The sequence below is a fragment of the Neophocaena asiaeorientalis genome, unplaced genomic scaffold (assembly GCF_003031525.2).
Source record: "Neophocaena asiaeorientalis asiaeorientalis breed wild unplaced genomic scaffold, Neophocaena_asiaeorientalis_V1.1 scaffold21, whole genome shotgun sequence".
NCBI lineage: Eukaryota > Metazoa > Chordata > Mammalia > Artiodactyla > Phocoenidae > Neophocaena > Neophocaena asiaeorientalis.
Window position 1 is genome coordinate 3,342,252 of NW_020174053.1, and position 19,611 is coordinate 3,361,862.

The 19,611-nt window shown below is 45.3% G+C and overlaps 1 protein-coding gene across 4 annotated transcripts in view; it reads left to right on the forward strand.

Moving 5' to 3' along the window:
• The window catches only part of TTC12 (tetratricopeptide repeat domain 12), a 46,505-nt gene that overhangs the window by 20,138 nt on the left and 6,756 nt on the right, over positions 1-19,611 (forward strand). For all 4 annotated transcript variants that reach the window (XR_003004421.1, XM_024754281.1, XM_024754284.1 and 1 more), the window contains exons 8-17: positions 2,037-2,097; positions 2,527-2,715; positions 3,943-4,012; positions 4,756-4,844; positions 6,947-7,115; positions 11,318-11,410; positions 12,494-12,554; positions 13,343-13,480; positions 13,938-14,036; positions 14,509-14,577. Coding sequence is in view for 3 of the 4 variants with exons in the window: in XM_024754281.1 (XP_024610049.1) it covers positions 2,037-2,097; positions 2,527-2,715; positions 3,943-4,012; positions 4,756-4,844; positions 6,947-7,115; positions 11,318-11,410; positions 12,494-12,554; positions 13,343-13,480; positions 13,938-14,036; positions 14,509-14,577 (1,038 nt within the window). In the remaining variant the exon portion in view is untranslated. The remainder of the gene's footprint in view (positions 1-2,036; positions 2,098-2,526; positions 2,716-3,942; positions 4,013-4,755; positions 4,845-6,946; positions 7,116-11,317; positions 11,411-12,493; positions 12,555-13,342; positions 13,481-13,937; positions 14,037-14,508; positions 14,578-19,611) is intronic.

Consider the following 19,611-nt stretch of genomic DNA (forward strand, 5'->3'; position numbering starts at 1 on the left):
TTGGATTTTAATTCTAAAAGTAATACAGACTTATTGTAATAAGGTCAAATAATAGAGAAGTAAAAAGGAAAATATTAATCTCCCCCCTCCACCAAGTTCCATTTACTTATTCATTCGTTCAGTTAATTAATTCACTCAGCACATATTTAATGCATGCTTCTATGTTCTAAGCACTGTCCTAGGCAACAGGAATACAGTAGCAAACAAGACAAAATCCTTGACTTAAGGGAACTCACATTCTTGTGGTAGGGGCGACTTGTCCCAAGGTAGAAGCCAAATAAGTAGATGTGTAGTATGTTAGGTAGCAGTAAGTGTTACTGAGAAAACTAAATCAGGAAGTGGTGAAGGTGAGATTGGTTTTACAGAGAGTGGTCAGGGAGGGCTTCTCTGGAGGAAGGGAAGGAGTGAAGTGAGCAAGCTATGTGGATATATTATACAGTGGAAGAGTGGTCCAGATAGAGGGCTAGCTAGAATGGAGTGAGCAAGGAGGGGAGTGAGAGGAGATGAGGTGAGCAGGTTGGGGGGGATACGTGGGGGACTGATCCCCTAGGGCCCTACAGGTTTTTGGAAGGACCTTGGCTTTTATTTTGAGTGAGCTGGGAGCCATCAGAGGGTTTTGAGTAAAGGAGAGAAATGATCTGACTCGTGTTTTAAAGGATCACTCTGCTGTATTGAGAATATATCTTGACATGTAAGAAGAGAGAACCAGTCAGAAGGCTATTGCAACAAATTATCCAAGTGAGAGATGATGATGGCTTGGACCACGTTGGTGATGATGAAGGTGGTGAGAAGTCCTGGAGTTCTGCTTATATACTGACAGTGAAGCCAACAAGAATTGCTGACAGATTAGAGCTAGGGTTAAAAAGAAGTTGGATACAGGGTTACTCTCTTAGACCTTTTTGGCTGCTATAACATAATACCATAGATCGGGTGGTTTATACAACAAAGGTTTATTTCTCCCAGTTCTGGAGGCTAGGAAATCCAAGATCAGGATGCCAGCAAATTCAGTGTCTGGTGAGGACCTGCTTCCTAGTTCATAGACAGCCAGCAGGGGTGAGGGAGCTCTCTGGGGTCTCTTTAATAGGGCACTAATCAACTCATGAGGGCTCTACCCTCATGACTTGGTCACCTCCCAAAGGCCCCACCTCCAGATACATCACATTGGGGGTTAGCTTTCAACCTCTGAATTTTGGGGGGATGCAAACATTCAGTCTGTTACAGTCACCATGTTTGACATCCTGCAACACTATTCTCTGTCTTAATGTGATGCTTTTTCTTCAGTTCATTTCTTAATCCTAATCTTCTAGATGAGCCTTGAGCTTTTAAGACATCTCAGAATGTTTCTTTGTTTTTCGTTTTTTGTTTTTTGGGGTTTTTTTTCTGAGCCTTTTCTTTCAGTGACTGGTCGCACTGATAGCCCTGAGGACTGTACTGCCCTAAATCCATCATCATGCCCCATTAACAAGAATCTTTCTTTTCCAGAAACTTTCTATCTGACAGTGTCCTCAGTGAGCCTCTCACGCTCAAGTGTTCTAGTTGACTCTTCCACGGCCAGTGAACAGACCCCTTACCAGCTCTTTGCAGCCTGTACGTTTAAATAGGCAGTTCTCGCTTCCTGTTCCCAAGTCTCTGTCAACAGTGTTTCTAGCTTCATTTATTTCCTTATTCCCCGTGAGCACATCTGACAGGTAGCCTCCTGTTCTTTCTCAGTGCAAATATCATATCTGAATTTTGCATTTACCTTATGATTATTCTTATCCCAGCCAGACATGAGCCACGAGAATTTAGGACTGGATATTTTCCATCACAGGCTGTATCTGACAACACTATTTTTTAAAATAAAATTTGAAATAGTACCTGTTGCCCCACAGAACCAAAGAAGCCTAAACAAAATGTCAAACGCATGCTGCGTTCCCCACACCCGCCTCCGACGCAGGTAGCGGGGGAGGCTGGGAGGAGATGATGATACCCTGTGCCTTTCTTATAATCACCGTTTGCCCCTAACCACTCTTCAAGACCTTGTTTCTTTCTTCCAGTCTAGAGAGTGTTATCAGAAGATCTTAGAAATAAACCCCCAGCTGCAGACACAGGTGAAAGGTGAGACTTCCTGCCGATGTCCTTGTTCAAATTGCACCTCCCCTCTGTGCCCCGGTCCTGGGGTGTCCTCCATGCCTTCTCTGCACTTGGCCGCAAGCACAGCCACGCCCAGCCCTTCACAATCACATCCTCTCATAACAGCCCAGCCTTGCTCCTCTTCCTCTGTTCTTGGCCTTCCTCCTTTTCTCCACCATCCTCCCTCCAAGCCTTCTAGACAAGGAACAGTGTTGTCCTTGAATAATTCCCAAGATGTTTTAAGATTCCTGGTAGAAACTGTACACTCCTCCTAAAATTCTCCTTGCTGAAGATGAGTCTGAATTATTTTAATGCTTTCTGCCTTTCAGCCTCCCATCCTTAAAAACAGGTTGCTCCATGTGTGGACATGTTGATTGTTAGGGTTTTGTTGTGTTTTCCTTCTTGTTTTGCTAGACTACCTGAATCAGGTAGATCTTCGGGAGAAAGCAGACCTTCAAGAGAAGGAAGCCCAGGAAGCACTGGATTCAGGCACGAATACAGCCGTGACGACCAAGAATCTTCTGGAGATTCTTTCCAAGCCTGATCAGATCCCCTTGTTCTATGCAGGGGGGATTGAAATCCTGACTGACATGATGAAGGATTGTAAGCCAGCGATGTGTGTGATCTCATGAATATTGCCAGTATAAGGGGACAGAGTTTAGAGGTCTGTCCTCATGAGGCAAAGAATCCGTTCCTCCCTTCCTTCCACCAATATTGATTGAAGGTCTACTATAATGTAGGTGCTAGAGAGGGTGCTTAAGAAACGTAACCCATCCCAGCTCCATCCCCTCCTCCGAGCATGCTGACACATGACATACAGGCTGTAAACACTACACAATATGACACAAAACACACAGACGGCATGCACTCCATATATACTCACAACACACACACACACACACACACACACACACAGCATGTGCTCACTATCATGTATACTTACATCACATACATCACACACACACACACACACACACACCCCACGCATGTGGGACAAATATACCACATATGCTCATATCACATATAAGCACACCACACACATTCACCCCTCACGGGTGTTCCCCACGTGCTGCACATACCCACACACCCTTTGCATACCCCACACAGACCCCGTATACACCCCCAACACCCTGCACCAGCCCCACAGATTTCCCCCCAACCGTAGAGGAATGGAAGACAGAGTTTTGTAGGATAAACTGTAACGTTCATCCCAGTTACACTTAATGGCGGCTTAGGATGTGGAAATAGTTTCAGAGCAAACATCAGCTGTCCTCTGCTAACGAGAGCCACAGTGCTCTGTTTTAGTAGTTTCTGTAATTACTGATCCCAGGGCTGAAACCAGTGTTGTTACTCAGTGACAGAATGATGTTTGTACAAATGGATGGAGTCTGATTTCCTCTAGTGTACTGTGGAGGGTGCTCAAACATCCCTGCAGTAGTTTCTTGGAGATTATAGATTCCTCTCTAGAGCCTGGAAACAGCTTTGAAATAAACATTTATTAAGAACAGATGGATATGCCAGTTCTTCTAGGAGGTTAAGTGGCTCCTGGAGACTCTCTAGAGATTACAGAATGATGAGTTGTCAGATCACTCTTGGGGCCCCCCGGGCTCAGCTCTCCTCTGAACAGGGCGTCCCTCTCACGGTGGCACCAAGTGGCTGATGACAGCCTTAGGTTTCAGAATTGGAGGTATTTGTTTCTGCCCAAACTGTGGATTTGGTGATCTAGACATTCCATATTGGGTTTCTATTATCATCTGGCTCTGTGACAGTTAGACATCAGCCAGACAGTTCAGGAGTCTGACGACACGGTTTTCTCTGAACTTGTTTCAGGCACGGAACGAACTTTATTCAGAACACACAATGGATTCAGTATCATCAGTGAGAATGAGGTCATAAGAAGGTAGGGATGTTTGTAAAGACATCCTGGCATCAAAGCAAGGAAAGACAACCAGTTCTCATGAAATCAGACACTCATCACACAGGCAGCGTGATCACTGGATGGTACTACCTTCAGTCAATACTGGGTTAGGAAAACTTCCCAGGGTTCCTCCAAGCACTTCAGAGTCAGAGAAATGGCCACTCTTGCTGGTTTCCCACCAGTTTTTGAAAGATTGCTCTTTGTTCTTGTCCTCTTTTGGACTTTGCTGATCATAACAGGAAATGAGATCAGCTGGTTCCTGGCTGATCTCATCTATCGTTGTATCTGAAGAAAGACCCCTGTGGCAGGAGGTAGTTTTGCTAAATTTATTTTGTATTTCAGTTGTTCTGGTGCAGTTCCCATGGCTTAGGACAATGGTGTGGGTTGGAGTCACTGGCACACGTTTGTGTGTGTGATGCGGCTCACGAACCCTAAGTGGTCTGCTGGCCCACCACAGTTCGTTGGTCCTGCTGCAGCCAACGCCCTGGCCCCCGGCTCACCACCCTCCCTCTGTGCAGACCCAGCTTCCTCGACTGCATCCTTGTCCTGGAGCTCTCAGTTGAGGTCCTAGCAGTCCCTTTTGGTCCTGGTGACCTGCGGCTCTGAATTAAGAAGTGACTTTCTTAAACCCATATTTGAGGAGTCTGGAGGTGAAATAAAACCAATTGAAAGGAAGATCAAGACTGATTTGCAGTTTTAATATTGCTCTACCTTGTCCATCGTAGGTGCTTTTCCACAGCAGGAAAAGATGCAGTGGAAGAGACAGTATGCATGTCTGTTCTCAGGCTCTGGCAAGCGGTGTGCAGTGAGAATGGTAAGCCAGGGAATAACCATCGATCATCGTTAATGCGCTGGTAATGGGAGGGCTACGGGGCGGGGGTGTGGGCGGGCAGGATTGTTCCTCTAGGACAGGCCCTGGAGATGGCGGTCTAGACACTCCCCTGGAAAAGCATATGGATCAGAAGCGAGCCCTGCGCTGCAGTCGTGTCTCCGGCAACCTCGCAGCCGCCTCCGCAGTGGGCAAGGTCACGGTCAGCATCACGCGTGGTCTCATCACCTGGGCACTTGCCCTGGCTCTTCGCAGACTAGTGATTTCAGCTCGTGCACTGGTGGCGAGGAAGGCAGAGTTTTTCCTTTTCTGTCTGCTGAAGAATAGTGCTCCCTTTTTGCTGACCACAGTACCGGTTTCGGCGTCATGAGATTTACAACCATCCCTGCCGGCCTCTTGTGACACTGATTGGTTAATGCATAATATTGGGACAGTAACATGCTATGGGGAGTTATTTACTGTAACTCTTCCTTTTTTGCATATTAGCCTCTTCCGGGGTTCACTGAGTTTTTGTACAGTCTTATCACTTTAGTGACCTCAATAAAAATTTTAGGTATTTCCCTCATTTTTTAAAACAATTGTATTTTTTTTTTAATGAGGGGAAAATGTTTGACTTTGGACACGAAACAGTGAAAATGGGAAGAGTGATAGCTGTGTATGCCATGCACAGGCTTCTGTGGGGAGCTGTCGAGAGAGCTTGTAAACGATTAAACGCTGAATGTGAGGTAATATGATTTTTTTCCTGATTTAGTAGGGTGGAGGAATCATGTTAAATTCTAGAATTCTTAAGTTCTAGAGAATCAGGGGGACTCTTCCCCGCAGGGAATTACATTCAGACTAATTATCCTAATCAGGGTGCCCTGCTACTTGCAGAATACTGCACCGGCTCCGAGCAGTGTTCTTGCAACTCGCCCTGCCCAAGGGTTAGGGAGGCAGGCTTGGTGACCGGGCATTTCCTCAGTATGAACTGGACATGCTTCCCTCCGTGCAGCCCAGCTTCCTCACCCTGCAGCCCACTTTGGTTTCTGTGAACCTTGGGGTCACATCTTTCTTTAGTATCTGGAAAAATACTGTCGGACACAGCCTGTGACGTACATGCTGTATCTCAGATCAATGAAATCTTGGTATATCCAATTCAATAAATACAGAGCAGTTTTTAAAAAGGACAAAGGAATGCTTAAAAGTAAAGACGTGGAAATATGTCTGTGATATAGTGCTGACTGAGAGAGAAAAGCCAGTTTCAGGGTAGGATATATCATATTTTAACATTGTTCATAAGAAGGGTGAATACCAGCCACCTTACGGAAAGGGCTTACCTGGAGGGGATACGGACGAGAGAAGAGGACTTTCATTTTCAGCTGTATACACGTTGTGTTATTTGAATTGTTTGCACTGAGCTACTTTCCATTTTTATGTAAACTAAACAAACTCTGCTCTTTCATAGCTTAGCCTCATACCCCAGCCTGTACCTCCGCCTGCTCTCAAATTCACGTACCTCGTTAGAAAATGCACCCGGCAAAAGCAGGGTGCGGGCAAATCTGATGCCACCGCCCTGGAAATAGCTCATGGTCTAGGAAGGGGAGCATTCTTTATTAATTAATGTTCTCATGTGATCGTTCTAGTTTTCTAGAAAAAACTCAAATAGTTGCTCTGGCCATTATATGAAAATCGATGGTCTAAAGCTCTTCCACCATTTAGCTGATTTCTTTTCCTTTCCTCACATTTCTGAACACCGTACGCCGAGAGGCCTCCGGCCAGAATAGTGATAATAGCTGATGTATGTGTGCCAGCCCCTGTTCTCCGCACCATCACGTATTAACTCACTTGATCCTCACGACAACTCTGTTATGTTGGTCGCCTTCCTCGTCCCACTGATAAGGAGCACAGGGGTTGATGACCCGGCTAAGGTCATTTCTTGGTCATTCAGACCCCGCAGTCTGGTCCTAGAATCCGTGCTCTTACCCTTCATTATCCTGCCTCTCAAATGCATGGGGAAGAGCTGGGTTTCCCGTTGAGATGTGGGGAGACAGGACTGGTGTGACTGCTGTCACGGTCTGCGCTAGACGGACGTGCCCTGTGTTTTGCAGAGGAGAACCAGCGCCTACTTGTGCTGCGCCCCGACACGGGCCAGCTGCTGCCCTCCCTCTTGGCCTCCAGGGTCCCGAACATCCGGCAGCAGACCCTGGCCCTGCTGCTGCAGCTCGCCCAGACGGAGAATGGACGGAGCCTGATCATGGGCCACCTTGACCTGACCGGGTAAGGCTCTGCGCTGTGGGTGGGAGCTTCCCGGCAGCATCTCAGGCCTTACCTGCCACATTAACACCTGCCTGGCTCCTGTCTCACATCTCTGATGTGAGAGGTGCCAGCCTACCAGATTAAGGTTCAGAAACAGAAAGAGGCTTTGAGAAGAACACTCCCTCATGAGGACCTTCAGGACACTCCTGTCTGTACTTGGCACCATGGACAGTGTCACTTCTCCTGAGCCTGTTTCCATCTCACAGACATTGCAGACCTTGTAAATATGGCAGCACTTCCAAAACCAGCAATTGGGAACCCAACTGTAAAATAGGCTATTTGTTTCTGCCCTTTTAGCCTCAGTCCTGGCTCTACCCTGTTCCTGTCCTTACTCTTCTTCACTTATTCCTGTTTTAGGTAATACTATCCGATTTTGCATATCCTTAAACCCTTTCTGGAGCAAGGTAGGGTATAAGTAAATAAAACACATTTCAAATACTGTTACATGTAGGTCTTTCCAAGGCTTAAGGTGATAGGAATGGAATGCTCCTCTTTCCTAAGTAAACTTTTTTTAAAAATGGCTGAAGCACAGTGAGTCTGCCCAGTGCTTTTCCTTCGAAAGATTATTCGTTCGAATGTGTGAAATTGCCACTTTTTATGTCACAATAGGCTGCATGTGGTTCAACCGAAAAGAAATAGTAGCAATGATTTACCTTTGCTTTATAAATGCTGCCTATGTAACCTAAAAACAGAAGTCGGCTTCCGATTCTGTTCACTACCATGTCATGGGGAGGGAGGCAAGATAAGTGTCATTACCCCATTTCCCAGGTGGGGCAGGAGAAAGTGCAGCTAGTGACCCGGGGCATCTCAGCCAGCTGTCTCCCAGGCCTTGGAGCCTCTCTCCTACTCTCTGTTCCCCAAAAGGAAAGCAATCAAATATGAAGCTGTGTCAGACCTTCTTGGACCACAGCGAGACCTCTGGGGCTGGTCCCGTGTCAGTGAGGAAGTCCATGTGCGCTGAGGACAGGATAAGCCTTGGCTGTGACTCTCCCCTTCTCAGCCCAGCTCAGCAGCCCCATGGCTCACAGGAAAGGCCTTGGCAGCCCCCGAAGCTCAACCTACACAGGCAAACGAATCGTTAGCAGAGTTAAATCCTCAAAAGCACATTTCACATTTCAAATGACTCTTCAGTCATTTCCTCAATACCTTCATCATATGTTTTTTCATTTGGTTTTGGTCTCTTTGAGTAAATGTAGCTATAGTTATCATAAGCTTTCTCCCCAGCTATCTTTGAATCGCTTGAGTTTCATTTGAACTTCTCCAGTGTCTTGGCATTTGTGATCATCTTGTGTAGTCCTGCCTACTTTCCTTAGACAGTCAAAGAAACCTCAGTTTGTTACCTGTGTGCCCACCCTTCTCGTTAATGTCCATCTCCAGTTAAACCGGAAAGAGATGGAACACGTTCTCTGAAATGAAATGAGATAGTCTGAAACAGGACAGGGCTGCACACAGGTTCCATGACCCTCACATTCCTCCCCAAATGAGAAAGTGAAGGGACAAATGTGCATGGACAGGAGCCGAGTGAGGGCCAGTATCCCTTTGTGAAAAGCTCTGGGGTTTTAGATTCAAGCAGTCAGGAGCCCACGTCCTCTGCTTGTCTCTTTCTACTTGTGTGACCCAGAAAAGCTGCTAAGCCTTGAAGTGCCTGGTATCTCATCCGTATCACAGACTTATGGTGAAGCTTCAGAGACATGATACCCGTATGCTAGGTAAAATTTTTTCTGCTGCATTTGACAGATTACTTGGCCAAGAGAACTGGTCTTGTTTTTCTCATGTAACAAAAAGACTAAAGATGGTAACAGCTGGTTTGGTGGTTTAATGATGGCAGGGTCACGGTCTCTGTCCTTCTCTTGACCTTTCCCTCATGGTCACACAAGGCTGCTGCAACTCCAAGCATCACATCCCTCTTTAAGACAGGTTAGCACCAACTGGGTCTGTCCCTTTTATCAAGAGGAGCTACTGCTTTTGTTTCTCTTTGGTCAGAATTGTGTCACATGCCACCCTGGGGGGGAAGATGGTTCCAGCTTCTGTGGTAGAGGCAGGCAGGATAGAACGCAACCCTCCCACATCCCAGTGTTTGACGTGTCTGAAGACATTGATGTTTTCCAGGTCAAGCATCCTGGTTTCCTCAACCGTTCCTCAGGTGGTTCGACTTCCAGACCCCTCCCAGAACAAGCTGCTAAATAAACCCAGTACCGTAAATGTGGGTGACTGGAGGCCATACTCCTGAATCTAAGAGCCCAGTTTGATGGGCTCTTTTCTGTCTTTATCTCCTGTTATAGCCTGATGGCATCTGGTCCTAATGATATCATTCTTCCTGGCCCTACTCCCACTCCCTGCTCTTCCTTCTCAGCTCCCTTTGCAAGCCTCCTTTATGCTGTCATGTTTCCACGTCAGGGACCGCAAGATCCTACCCTTGGCCCTCTTCTTGTCCATGGACCTAATTATCATGTCTAAGTCTCTCTCAAATGTTACAAGGAAACGTCCTTCTGCAACTGGGCACCTTCATCACAATGTCACAAGTATCATAAACTTAGTGTTTCAAAAGCGGTTCTTCAAACCAGAGCCTCTAGCTGAATTTTCTGTCTTCATAGATAGCATTTCCATCCACCCTGTTGCCTAGGCCAGAATCCTGAGAGCTCCCTGGTTGGCTCCTGCCCACATCCCTGAGAAAATGGTACTTGTCAGTCCTATCTCCTCCGCATCTCCTGGATTCATTTCCTCTGGCTCTCCTGCACCGTCTCCCATCATTACTTCTAGGTCATTGTGAGGCCTCTTTCTTCTCAACTGTCCGTCTTACTGTGCCCCGTCTCAGCTCAGTCCAGAGACTGAGAGGGGTTCAAGAGCCTTCAGCCCTCCCCATACACCCCCACCAAGCAAGTCGTCCACTGCCCACACTCGGGACACAGGCTAACAGGAGAAAGTACACACATTCCAGAAGGCCCCCCGTGACCCAGGCTGGCTCTGCCCAGCTCCCCAGCCTCGCAGCTCTCTGTCCTCCCCGCTCCCTAAGCACTAGCTGTGAGGAACCGCTAGCAGTCCCCAAGTGTGCCTCTGCGATGTATGCCTCATCGTCTTTGAGACGGCTGTGTGCTCTGCCTCAGATGCTCTGCTCCCGTCCCCACGTGCCTGACGCTGGCCTACAAGCTCCTTGGAGCTGGGGCCTTGTCTTGTTTCATCCCTGTGGCTCCAGAACCTACCACATCACCTAGCACATAATGCCAGTAAGTGTTGTTGACTGAACGGACAAAGGGGCAAGTAGCCAATGCTGCACTTTCAATGATGCGGAAATGTCATCCTCATCTCCATCCTCCCACAGCTCTTGCCAGGGGGACTCTGTGCCCACTTGACATGTGTCTGTTTCTAACCTATCATCTGACACCCATCCCTGTACGAGACAGGAGCTCAGTACTGTGTCCCAGCGCTGAGCACGACACTCAGCACGCTGTGGGTGCTTGGTGTGGGTTTGCTGGATGGACAAATGCCTTCTTCTCTCATTGTCCTGGCGCCGGTCAGTCTGTTAAGGCAGCCTGAGACTGCATTAGCTTTTCGGCAGCTGCACCGGACTATTTGCTCATATACCAGGTTTGCCACTGGCTAAAAATTTGTACGTTTTTTTCACATGAGTCGGGTATAAACCAGGTCTCCCAATTCTGTTACTTAAACAGAATTTCCAGCTCTAAGTGAAAGACTTTGAGTTTAACTCTCTGAAATTTCATCTGATAGATTCAGCAACCTGTCAAAATCTTGTTAAATCTTGATTCCATCCCCCACTTCATTAGGGGGCCTTCCCACTTAGTCATCAGCAGATTAGTAAGGGTGCCATTTAGATGTCATTTGTGTGATTCAACTTGGCCAAGCCAGAGTCCCAGGGCAGAGGCACCAGAGATTCTTTCCAAGTCAGCATCTGATAATCAGTGAACTTTGGTTAAAATTGTTAATTCCCCTGGGCCCTCACGTTAAGTGGTAGAGCCATTCCCATGGGAGAGTGTCTGCCTCATTGGGGTGGGCAGGGGCTGGGCTTCCTGGTGGGCATGGTAAGGCCCTTTCAGCTTATTTCAGTCAGGTGCTGACTCCTTCCTGGCCTCCATGCGAAGCCTCCTTGTTGGGGATGCTGTCAGCTGGAGGTCAGCCCACCCTGAGGGTGTTATGGATTTTTGCAGGTTGTTGGAAGCCCTCGTGTCGTTTCTTGATTTCTCAGATAAGAAGGCCAACTCAGCCATGGGACTGCTCACAGACTTGGCTCTGGAAGAAAGGTAATTTTTGTTTCCAGAAATTGACATTTCTTCTTCAACCTTTGTTGAACTGTCTGATCTTCTAAAACGTGAGGCACACGGGAGGCTAGACCAACTGAGCATCACAAGATTCACTGCGTAGGACAGCTGATGTCTTCAGGGGCCGTGGTCAGCCACTCCTGTTCCAGTCCCTCTAGGTGCAGGGGGCGACCCGGCCGTCAATGAGCTTGGAAGCCGTAACATACTTAGAACGGTAACTCCCCCAGCAAGCAAGTCTGCCATGCGGTGAGGCTTCTTCCCCTAATCAGTGCCTAATAGGAACTGCCTGGCAGACATGTACTGATTAAATGAGAGAGAAAGAGAGGGAGAGAGGGAAAGAGGGAGAGAGGGAGGGGGAGGGAGGAGAAACACAGTAACAAAGTAGAGCCCTCCCGGGCCGCCAGTGGCAGTATGGGTAACCATCCCCCGTGCTTTTTTTATTTTTTTTTTGTTTAGCTGCTGCTGGGGAAGACAGTAAAGGTCTTAGATTTTCATAACTTTTCAGTTTTTTAAAAACTGCATCTTGTTTTGTTTTTAATTTCCTCATCAACTTTAGGGCGTCTTACTTAAGAACCGTCATACAACGAGAGAGAGCTGTTTGTGCTGGCAGCCGGCCATCAGCATGGGCTGGGAGGGTGTACTCGCCTCTCTAGCTGGTGGAGGTGTGTGTGCCTCGGGGCCCTCCTCACGGCTGTGACACGTAAACATGCTTACACCGTGTCTCCTGTTTGCACGGCGCACAGCGTGTAGACTCAAAGCAAGGGGAGGGCAGGGGTGGCGCTAAGTCAGTTCGGCAGAAACCTAGGGATTCCAGCAGCTTCTGCATGAGAGAGCCACCCTCTGAGATCTGTTGTTTAACGTCAAAGGCAAGTCTCCAGGCTGAGAAAAAGTAAAGCCACATTACCTGCCCAGTGACGACCTTTTTTGGTTCCGAATGAATCATCCATGCAGGGGCAAATCACACGGGCCCAGGGTTGGACGGTCTGCTCCATCACCCAAGATGCTGTATTTATGTTTTAGTTTGCACGGGGTAGAAATAAATCATGGCTGATGTTCTCTCGACAGATTCCAAGTCTGGTTCCAGGCCAGCCTTCCAGATGTTCTCCTGGCACTGACGGGTGTGCTGGTGAGTAAGCCCTCATTTTATCACCTGTGACAGACCCTTTTGGGAGCATGAGTGGGGCTGTTTCAACACAGTTTACACCCCAGAACTCCTGTTGCCTCTCAGGTTGATTAATCATTTATTCACAGCTGGAATTTATACAAGTCTTGGTTGTTGAAACAGCTGCAGTGGGGGCAGCTGGAGATGGCATACGGGCAGAGCTGGTTACAGGGGAGGAAAGCCTGCCTGGGGGCTGTAGTAGACGAAGGTGGAGAGTTTGTTGGTCTCCATCAGTCTTCTTCTGAGCCAAGTCCTGTCATAAGTACCACGTGCAACCCTGTCCCCTGAATGGCAGTCATCTCGGTCAGGAGGGCAGGTGTGGTGGTTGGAGCTGATGAGGGAGAAAATTGCCAGGCTGGGAGTCCTCCAGGAGACCGTGCTGTGACTAGACCTGTCCCCAGTGAGCCATAGAAGTGTCAGGGGACCTTAGAGGGCATACTGACACGCCAGTTTTTCACAGATGTGGAAATGGAAAGTCTGAGAAGGGACAGGACTTGTCCCAGTGCCCCCAGCTAGTTGATGGAGCGACTGGGATTAAGCCTCAGGCCTCCCTATTCCAGGCCAAGGTGATTTGGGGTCTCCCGCTCTGTGTGCCTCCTTCCTTTCTGCCAGCATGACCCCACCGATGTCCCCATGTGGCATAACGCTATCTGGTTCCCAGACATTTTGGTGAGTGAGGGATGCCCCTAGAGATTATTCTGGCATCATTTGTCTGCTCTCTGCAGATTCGCTTTCTCTTCATCCCCTTTTAGAGGAGAGATCCCAAGGTCACCAACACCTCAGCTCTCTGCCAGTGTATTGCCATTATGGGAAACCTCAGCGCTGAGGCTGCCACCCGAAGACAGATGTCTGCCTCTGAAGAATTCAGGGATGCCTGCTTGGGCCTCATGGTATTTCAGCTTTTCTAGTCAAAGTTGGTCTTTTACCTGCTTTGAGGGCATTGGCTTCTTCTTCATTATCTGGCTTTTCCAGAAATTCTGTTTGAGGGTGCTGGGGCCAGTGGCTTACCCCTTCTGTAACAGTAGGTTTGATGGGCAGCTGGCCTTACAGAGTCCTCCAGATCAAGTCTCTTCCACTCCGGAGATGTTCGAAGGGTTTTCTGTGGAGCTGGCTTGAGCACCCATTTCAACAGCTCCATCTGCAGTCTGAACCCAGGGCATACAACATATGACATGAGGCGCCACACACTCTGTGCTGTAAACTGGGCTCAGACCTTCCCACATCACTTAGGTTCATGACACTGACAATTTTAGGGAGTGTGAGTGATCCTGAGACCATCGCCAAGGGGAACAGATGACCATGACAAGCTGCAGGAAGATCATTGATCACCTTGTTTTATTTCCAAAGGCCAAGTGTGAGGAGGATGTGGACTTGTTCAGAGAGGTCATGTATACCCTCCTGGGACTCATGATGAACTTGTGTCTTCAGTCCCCCTTTGTCTCTGAGGTACCGCATTCTTTTCTCCCTACCTTAACCCGTTCTGTTGCAAAGAACTGTTCTCATTTCTGCAAAGAGGATAGAAGCACAGCAGTGCTTCTACACTGGCAATGGGAATGGGGAATGCTGGGCGGACGCTCTGTCCCTGAGCTGCCGAGGGATGGATGAGTCGCTCTGTCAGGTATTGATTCTGAAAACCAGTTGAGCATCCAGGGCGCTGAGCACGGTGCTAGGTTCTGCGTTTACAAAGTCAAATACGATGTGGTCCCTGCTCTCAAGGTGTCACCCTGTAGTTAGGGGAGTTGGACGTGGGAAGAAATGAGAGTGATAGAAGAAGATGTGAAGGAAATGTGGACAGACGTGGTGGTGGCGAGAGGGAGGGAGTGGAGAGTGGTCGGTTCTCCTTGAGCGCTCAGAAGGAAGAGGCAGAGGACCACGACCAGGATAGGCAAACTCCTTCTCCCGCTCCTTGTTGTTGTAGGTTTGGGCCACGGAGGTGAGCCGCAAGTGCCTGTCTTTACTGAACAGCCAGGATGGAGGAATCCTCACAGTAAGCTTCTCCCAGGGAAATCCAGAAACAGCTTCCTTTGTTGTTCTCCTTTTGTTTTGTTTTGTTTTGTTTTATTTTGAAGTCACCACACATTTCAGATTCTACTGATTCTCTGAGATATGAGGCAGATTATATACTCCTCAAAACAATGCCCATAGCACATAAATACTGAATTTGCCTATGGTTTCAGGGGATTTGGTGACACCCCCCACCAGTGCCCATCTGTGGAGGCCCTAGAGTCCAGGAACCCCAGTTAAGAATCCGTTTTCTGTAAACTGTGGCCCTTAACAGCTTATCCAAGGTAATCTGTCTGATTTGTCCTATATCAAGCCATCTCTGTGCAAATTGGACAGGCCAAATGATTTTATTTGGAATCTTTCTTCCATAGTCAAAAAAGCCAGACACATATTTTGAAGCCAGTGATTCTGGAGGTTGTTTATGCATAATGGTTTTAGCCCCCTTGGAGATATATGCTGGAATGGCTTTCTTCTGTTTCTGACATTTGGCTAAGAAAATTAAGAAGGCCTATGGTTAGCACAGTGTATCAGGAGGAGAATGTTGATATGATTCAAGAGGCTGTTTGCCATTATCCTGGGATGTGTTCTTCACTTGCATTAGGAATCACCCCAACTTTTATGCCTATTAAGTCAGGGCCCTAAACCTAGAGAAACAATTGGTGTCACATCCAGGGCAGGTCTGGGAAACCAGCCCTTCAAGGATCACAGCCTCGGCACAAGCCTCTTAGACAGCCTCATCCACCAGAGGGCAGACAGCAGAAGCAAGAAGAACTACAGTTCTGCAGCCTGTGGAATGAAAACCACATTCACAGAAAGATAAACAAAATGAAAAGTCAGAAGACTATGTACCAGATGAAGGAGCGAAATGAAACCCCAGAAAAACAACAAAATGTAGTGGAGATAGGCAACCTTCCAGAAAACGAATTCAGAATGATGATAGTGAGGATGATCCAGGACCTTGCAAAAAGAATGGAGGCAAAGATCAAGAAGATGCAAGAAATGTTAAACAAAGACCTAGAAGAATTAAGGAACAAACACCAGAAGAATTAAAGAACAAACAGAGATGAACAATACAATAACTGAAATGAAAACTACACTAGAAGGAATCAATAGCAGAATAACTGAGGCAGAAGAACGAATATGTGAGCTGGAAGACAGAATGGTGGAATTCACTGCCATGGAACAAAATAAAGGAAAAAGAATGAAAAGAAATGAAGACAGCCTAAGAGACCTCTGGGACAACATTCAATGCACCAACATTCGCATTATAGGGGTCCCAGAAGGAGAAGAGAGAGAGAAGGGACCCGAGAAAATATTTGAAGAGATTATAGTTGAAAACTTCCCTAACATGGGAAAGGAAATAGCCACCCAAGTCCAGGAAGCGCAGAGAGTCCCATACAAGATAAACCCAAGGAGAAACACATCGAGACACATAGTAATCAAATTGACAAAAATTAAAGGCAAAGAGAAACTATTGAAAGCAACAAGGGAAAAATGACAAATAACATACAAGGGAACTCCCATAAGATTAACAGCTGATTTCTCAGCAGAAACTCTACAGCCAGAAGGGAGTGGCAAGATATACTTAAAGTGATGAAAAGGAAGAACATAGAACCAAGATTACCCGGCAAGGATCTCATTCAGATTTCATGGAGAAATCAAAAGCTTCACAGACAAGCAAAAGCTACGAGAATTCAGCACTGCCAAACCAGCTCTACAACAAATGCTAAAGGAACTTCTCTAAGTGGGAAACACAAGAGAAAAAAAGGACCTACAAAAAAAACCGCATAACAATTAAGAAAATGGTAATAGGAACATACATATAGATAATTACCTTAAACGTGAATGGATTAAATGCTCCAACCATGAGACACAGCTCGCTGAATGGATACAAAAACAAGAGCCATATATATGCTGTCTACAAGAGACCCACTTCAGACCTAGGGACACATACAGACTGAAAGTGAGGGGATGGAAAAATATATTCCATGCAGATGGAAATCAAAAGAAAGCTGCAGTAGCAATACTCATATCAGATAAAATAGACTTTCAAATAAAGAATGTTACAAGAGACAAGGAAGGACACTACATAATGATCAAGGGATCAATCCGAGAAGAAGATATAACAATTATAAATATATATGCACCCAACTTAGGAGCACCTCAATACATAAAGCAACTGCTAACAGCTATAAAAGAGGAAATCGACAGTAACACAGTAACAGTGGGGGACATTAACACCCTACTTACACCAATGGACAGATCATCCAGACAGAAAATTAATAAGGAAACACAGTTTTAAATGACACAATAGAACAGATATGTTTAATTAATATTTATAGGACATTCCATCCAAAAACAGGAGATTACACTTTCTTCTCAAGTGCACACAGAACATTCTCCAAGATAGATCACATCTTGGGTCACAAATCAAGCCTTGGTAAATTTAAGAAAATTGAAATCACATCAAGCATCTTTTCCAACCACAATGCTATGAGATTAGAAATCAGTTACAGCGAAAGAAACATAAAAAACACAAAAACATGGATGCTGAAAAATATGTTACTACATACCAAGAGACCACTGAAGAAATCAAAGTGGAAATAAAAAAATATCTAGAGACAAATTACAATGAAAACACAACAATCCAAAACCTATGGGATGCAGCAAAAGCAGTTCTAAGAGGGAAGTTTTTAGCAATGCAATGCTACCTCAAGAAACGTATCAAATAAACAATCTAACCTTACACCTAAAGGAACTAGAGAAAGAAGAACAAACAAAACTCAAAGTTAGTAGAAGGAAAGAAATCATAGAGATCAGAGCAGAAATAAATGAAATAGAAACAAAGAAAACAATAGCAAAGATCAATAAAACTAAAACCTGGTTCTTTGAGAAGATAAACAAAATTGATAAACCTTTAGCCAGACTCATCAAGAAAAAGAGGGAGAGGACTCAAATCAATAAAATTAGAAATGAAAACAGGAGAAATTACAGCAGACACTGCAGAAATACAAAGCATCCTAAGAGACTACTACAAGCCACTGTATGCCAATAAAATGGACAACCTGGAAGAAATGGGCAAATTATTAGAAAGGTATAACCTTCCAAGACTGAACCAGGAAGAAATAGTAAATATGAACAGACCAATCACAAGTAATGAAATTGAAACTGTGATTAAAAATCTTCCAACAAACAGAAGTCCAGGACCAGATGGCTTCACAGGTGAATTCTCAAACATTTAGAGAAGAGCTAACACCCATCCTTCTCAAACTCTTCCAAAATATAGTAGAGGGAGGAACACTCCCAAACTCATTCTACGAGGCCACCATCACCCTGATACCAGTACCAGACAAAGATGTCACAAAGAAAGAAAACTACAGGCCAATATCACTGATGAACATAGATGCAAAAATCCTCAACAAAATGCTGGCAAACGGAATCTAACAACACATTTAAAGGATCGTAACACCATGATCAAGAGGGATTTATCCCAGGGATGCAAGGATTCTTCAATATACGCAAATCAATCAATGTGATACACCATATTAACAAACTGAAGAATAAAAACCATATGATCATCTCAGAAAAAGCTTTTGACAAAATTCAACACCCATTTATGATAAAAACTCTCCAGAAAGTGGGCATAGAGGGAACCTACCTCAAAACAATAAAAGCCATATAAGACAAACCCACAGCAAACATCATTCTCAATGATGAAAAAGTGAAAGCATTTCCTCTAAGATCAGGAACAAGGCAAGGATGTCCACCCTCACCACTATTATTCAACATAGTTTTGGAAGTCCTAGCCACGGCAATCAGAGAAGAAAAAGAAATAAAAGGAATACAAATTGGAAAACAAGAAGAAAAACTGTCACTGTTTGCAGGTGACATGATACTATACATAAAGAATCCTAAAGATGCCACCAGGAAACTACTAGAGCTAATCAATGAATTTGGTAAAGTTGCAGGATGCAAAATTAATGCACAGAAATCTCTTGCATTCCTATACACTAATGATGAAAAATCTGAAAGAGAAATTAAGGAAACAATCCCATTCACAGTTGCAACAAAAAGAATAAAATACCTAGCAATAAACCTTCCTAAGGAGGTAAAAGACCTGTACTCAGAACACTATAAGACACTGATGAAATAAATCAAAGATGACACAAACAGATGGAGAGATATACCATATTCTTGGATTGGAAGAATAAATATTTTGAAAATGACTATACTACCCAAAGCAATCTGCATATTCAATGCAATCCCTATCAAATTACCAGTGGCATTTTTTACAGAACTAGAACAAAAAATCTTAAAATTTGTATGGAGACACAAAAGACCCCGAGTAGCCAAAGCAGTCTTGAGGGAAAAAAACGGAGCTGGAGGAATCAGACTCCGTGACTTCAGATTATACTACAGAGCTACAGTAGTCAAGACAATATGGTACCGGCACAGAAACAGAAATATAGATCAATGGAACAGGATAGGAAGTCCAGAGATAAACCCATGTACCTATGGTCACCTAATTTATGACAAAGGAGGCAAGAATATACAGTGGAAAAAAGACAGTCTCTTCAATAAGTGGTGTTGGCAGAACTGGACAGCAACATGTAAAAGAAGGAAATTAGAAGACTCCCTAACACCCTACACAAAAATAAACTTAAAATGGATTAAAGATGTAAATGTAAGACCGGACACTATAAAACTCTTAGAGGAAAACACAGGAAGAACACTCTTTGACCTAAATCACAGCAAGATCTTTTTTGAACCACCTCCTAGAGTCATGGAAATAAAAACAAAAATAAACAAATGGGACCTAATAGGACCTAATAAAAGCTTTTGCACATCAAAGGAAACTATAAACAAAACGAAAAGACAGCCCTCAGAATGGGAGAAAATATTTGCAAACAAATCAACAGACAAAGGATTAATCTCAAAAAAAAAGTCAACAGCTCATGCAGCTCAATATTAAACAAACAACCCAATCAACAAATGGGCAGAAGACCTAAATGGACAT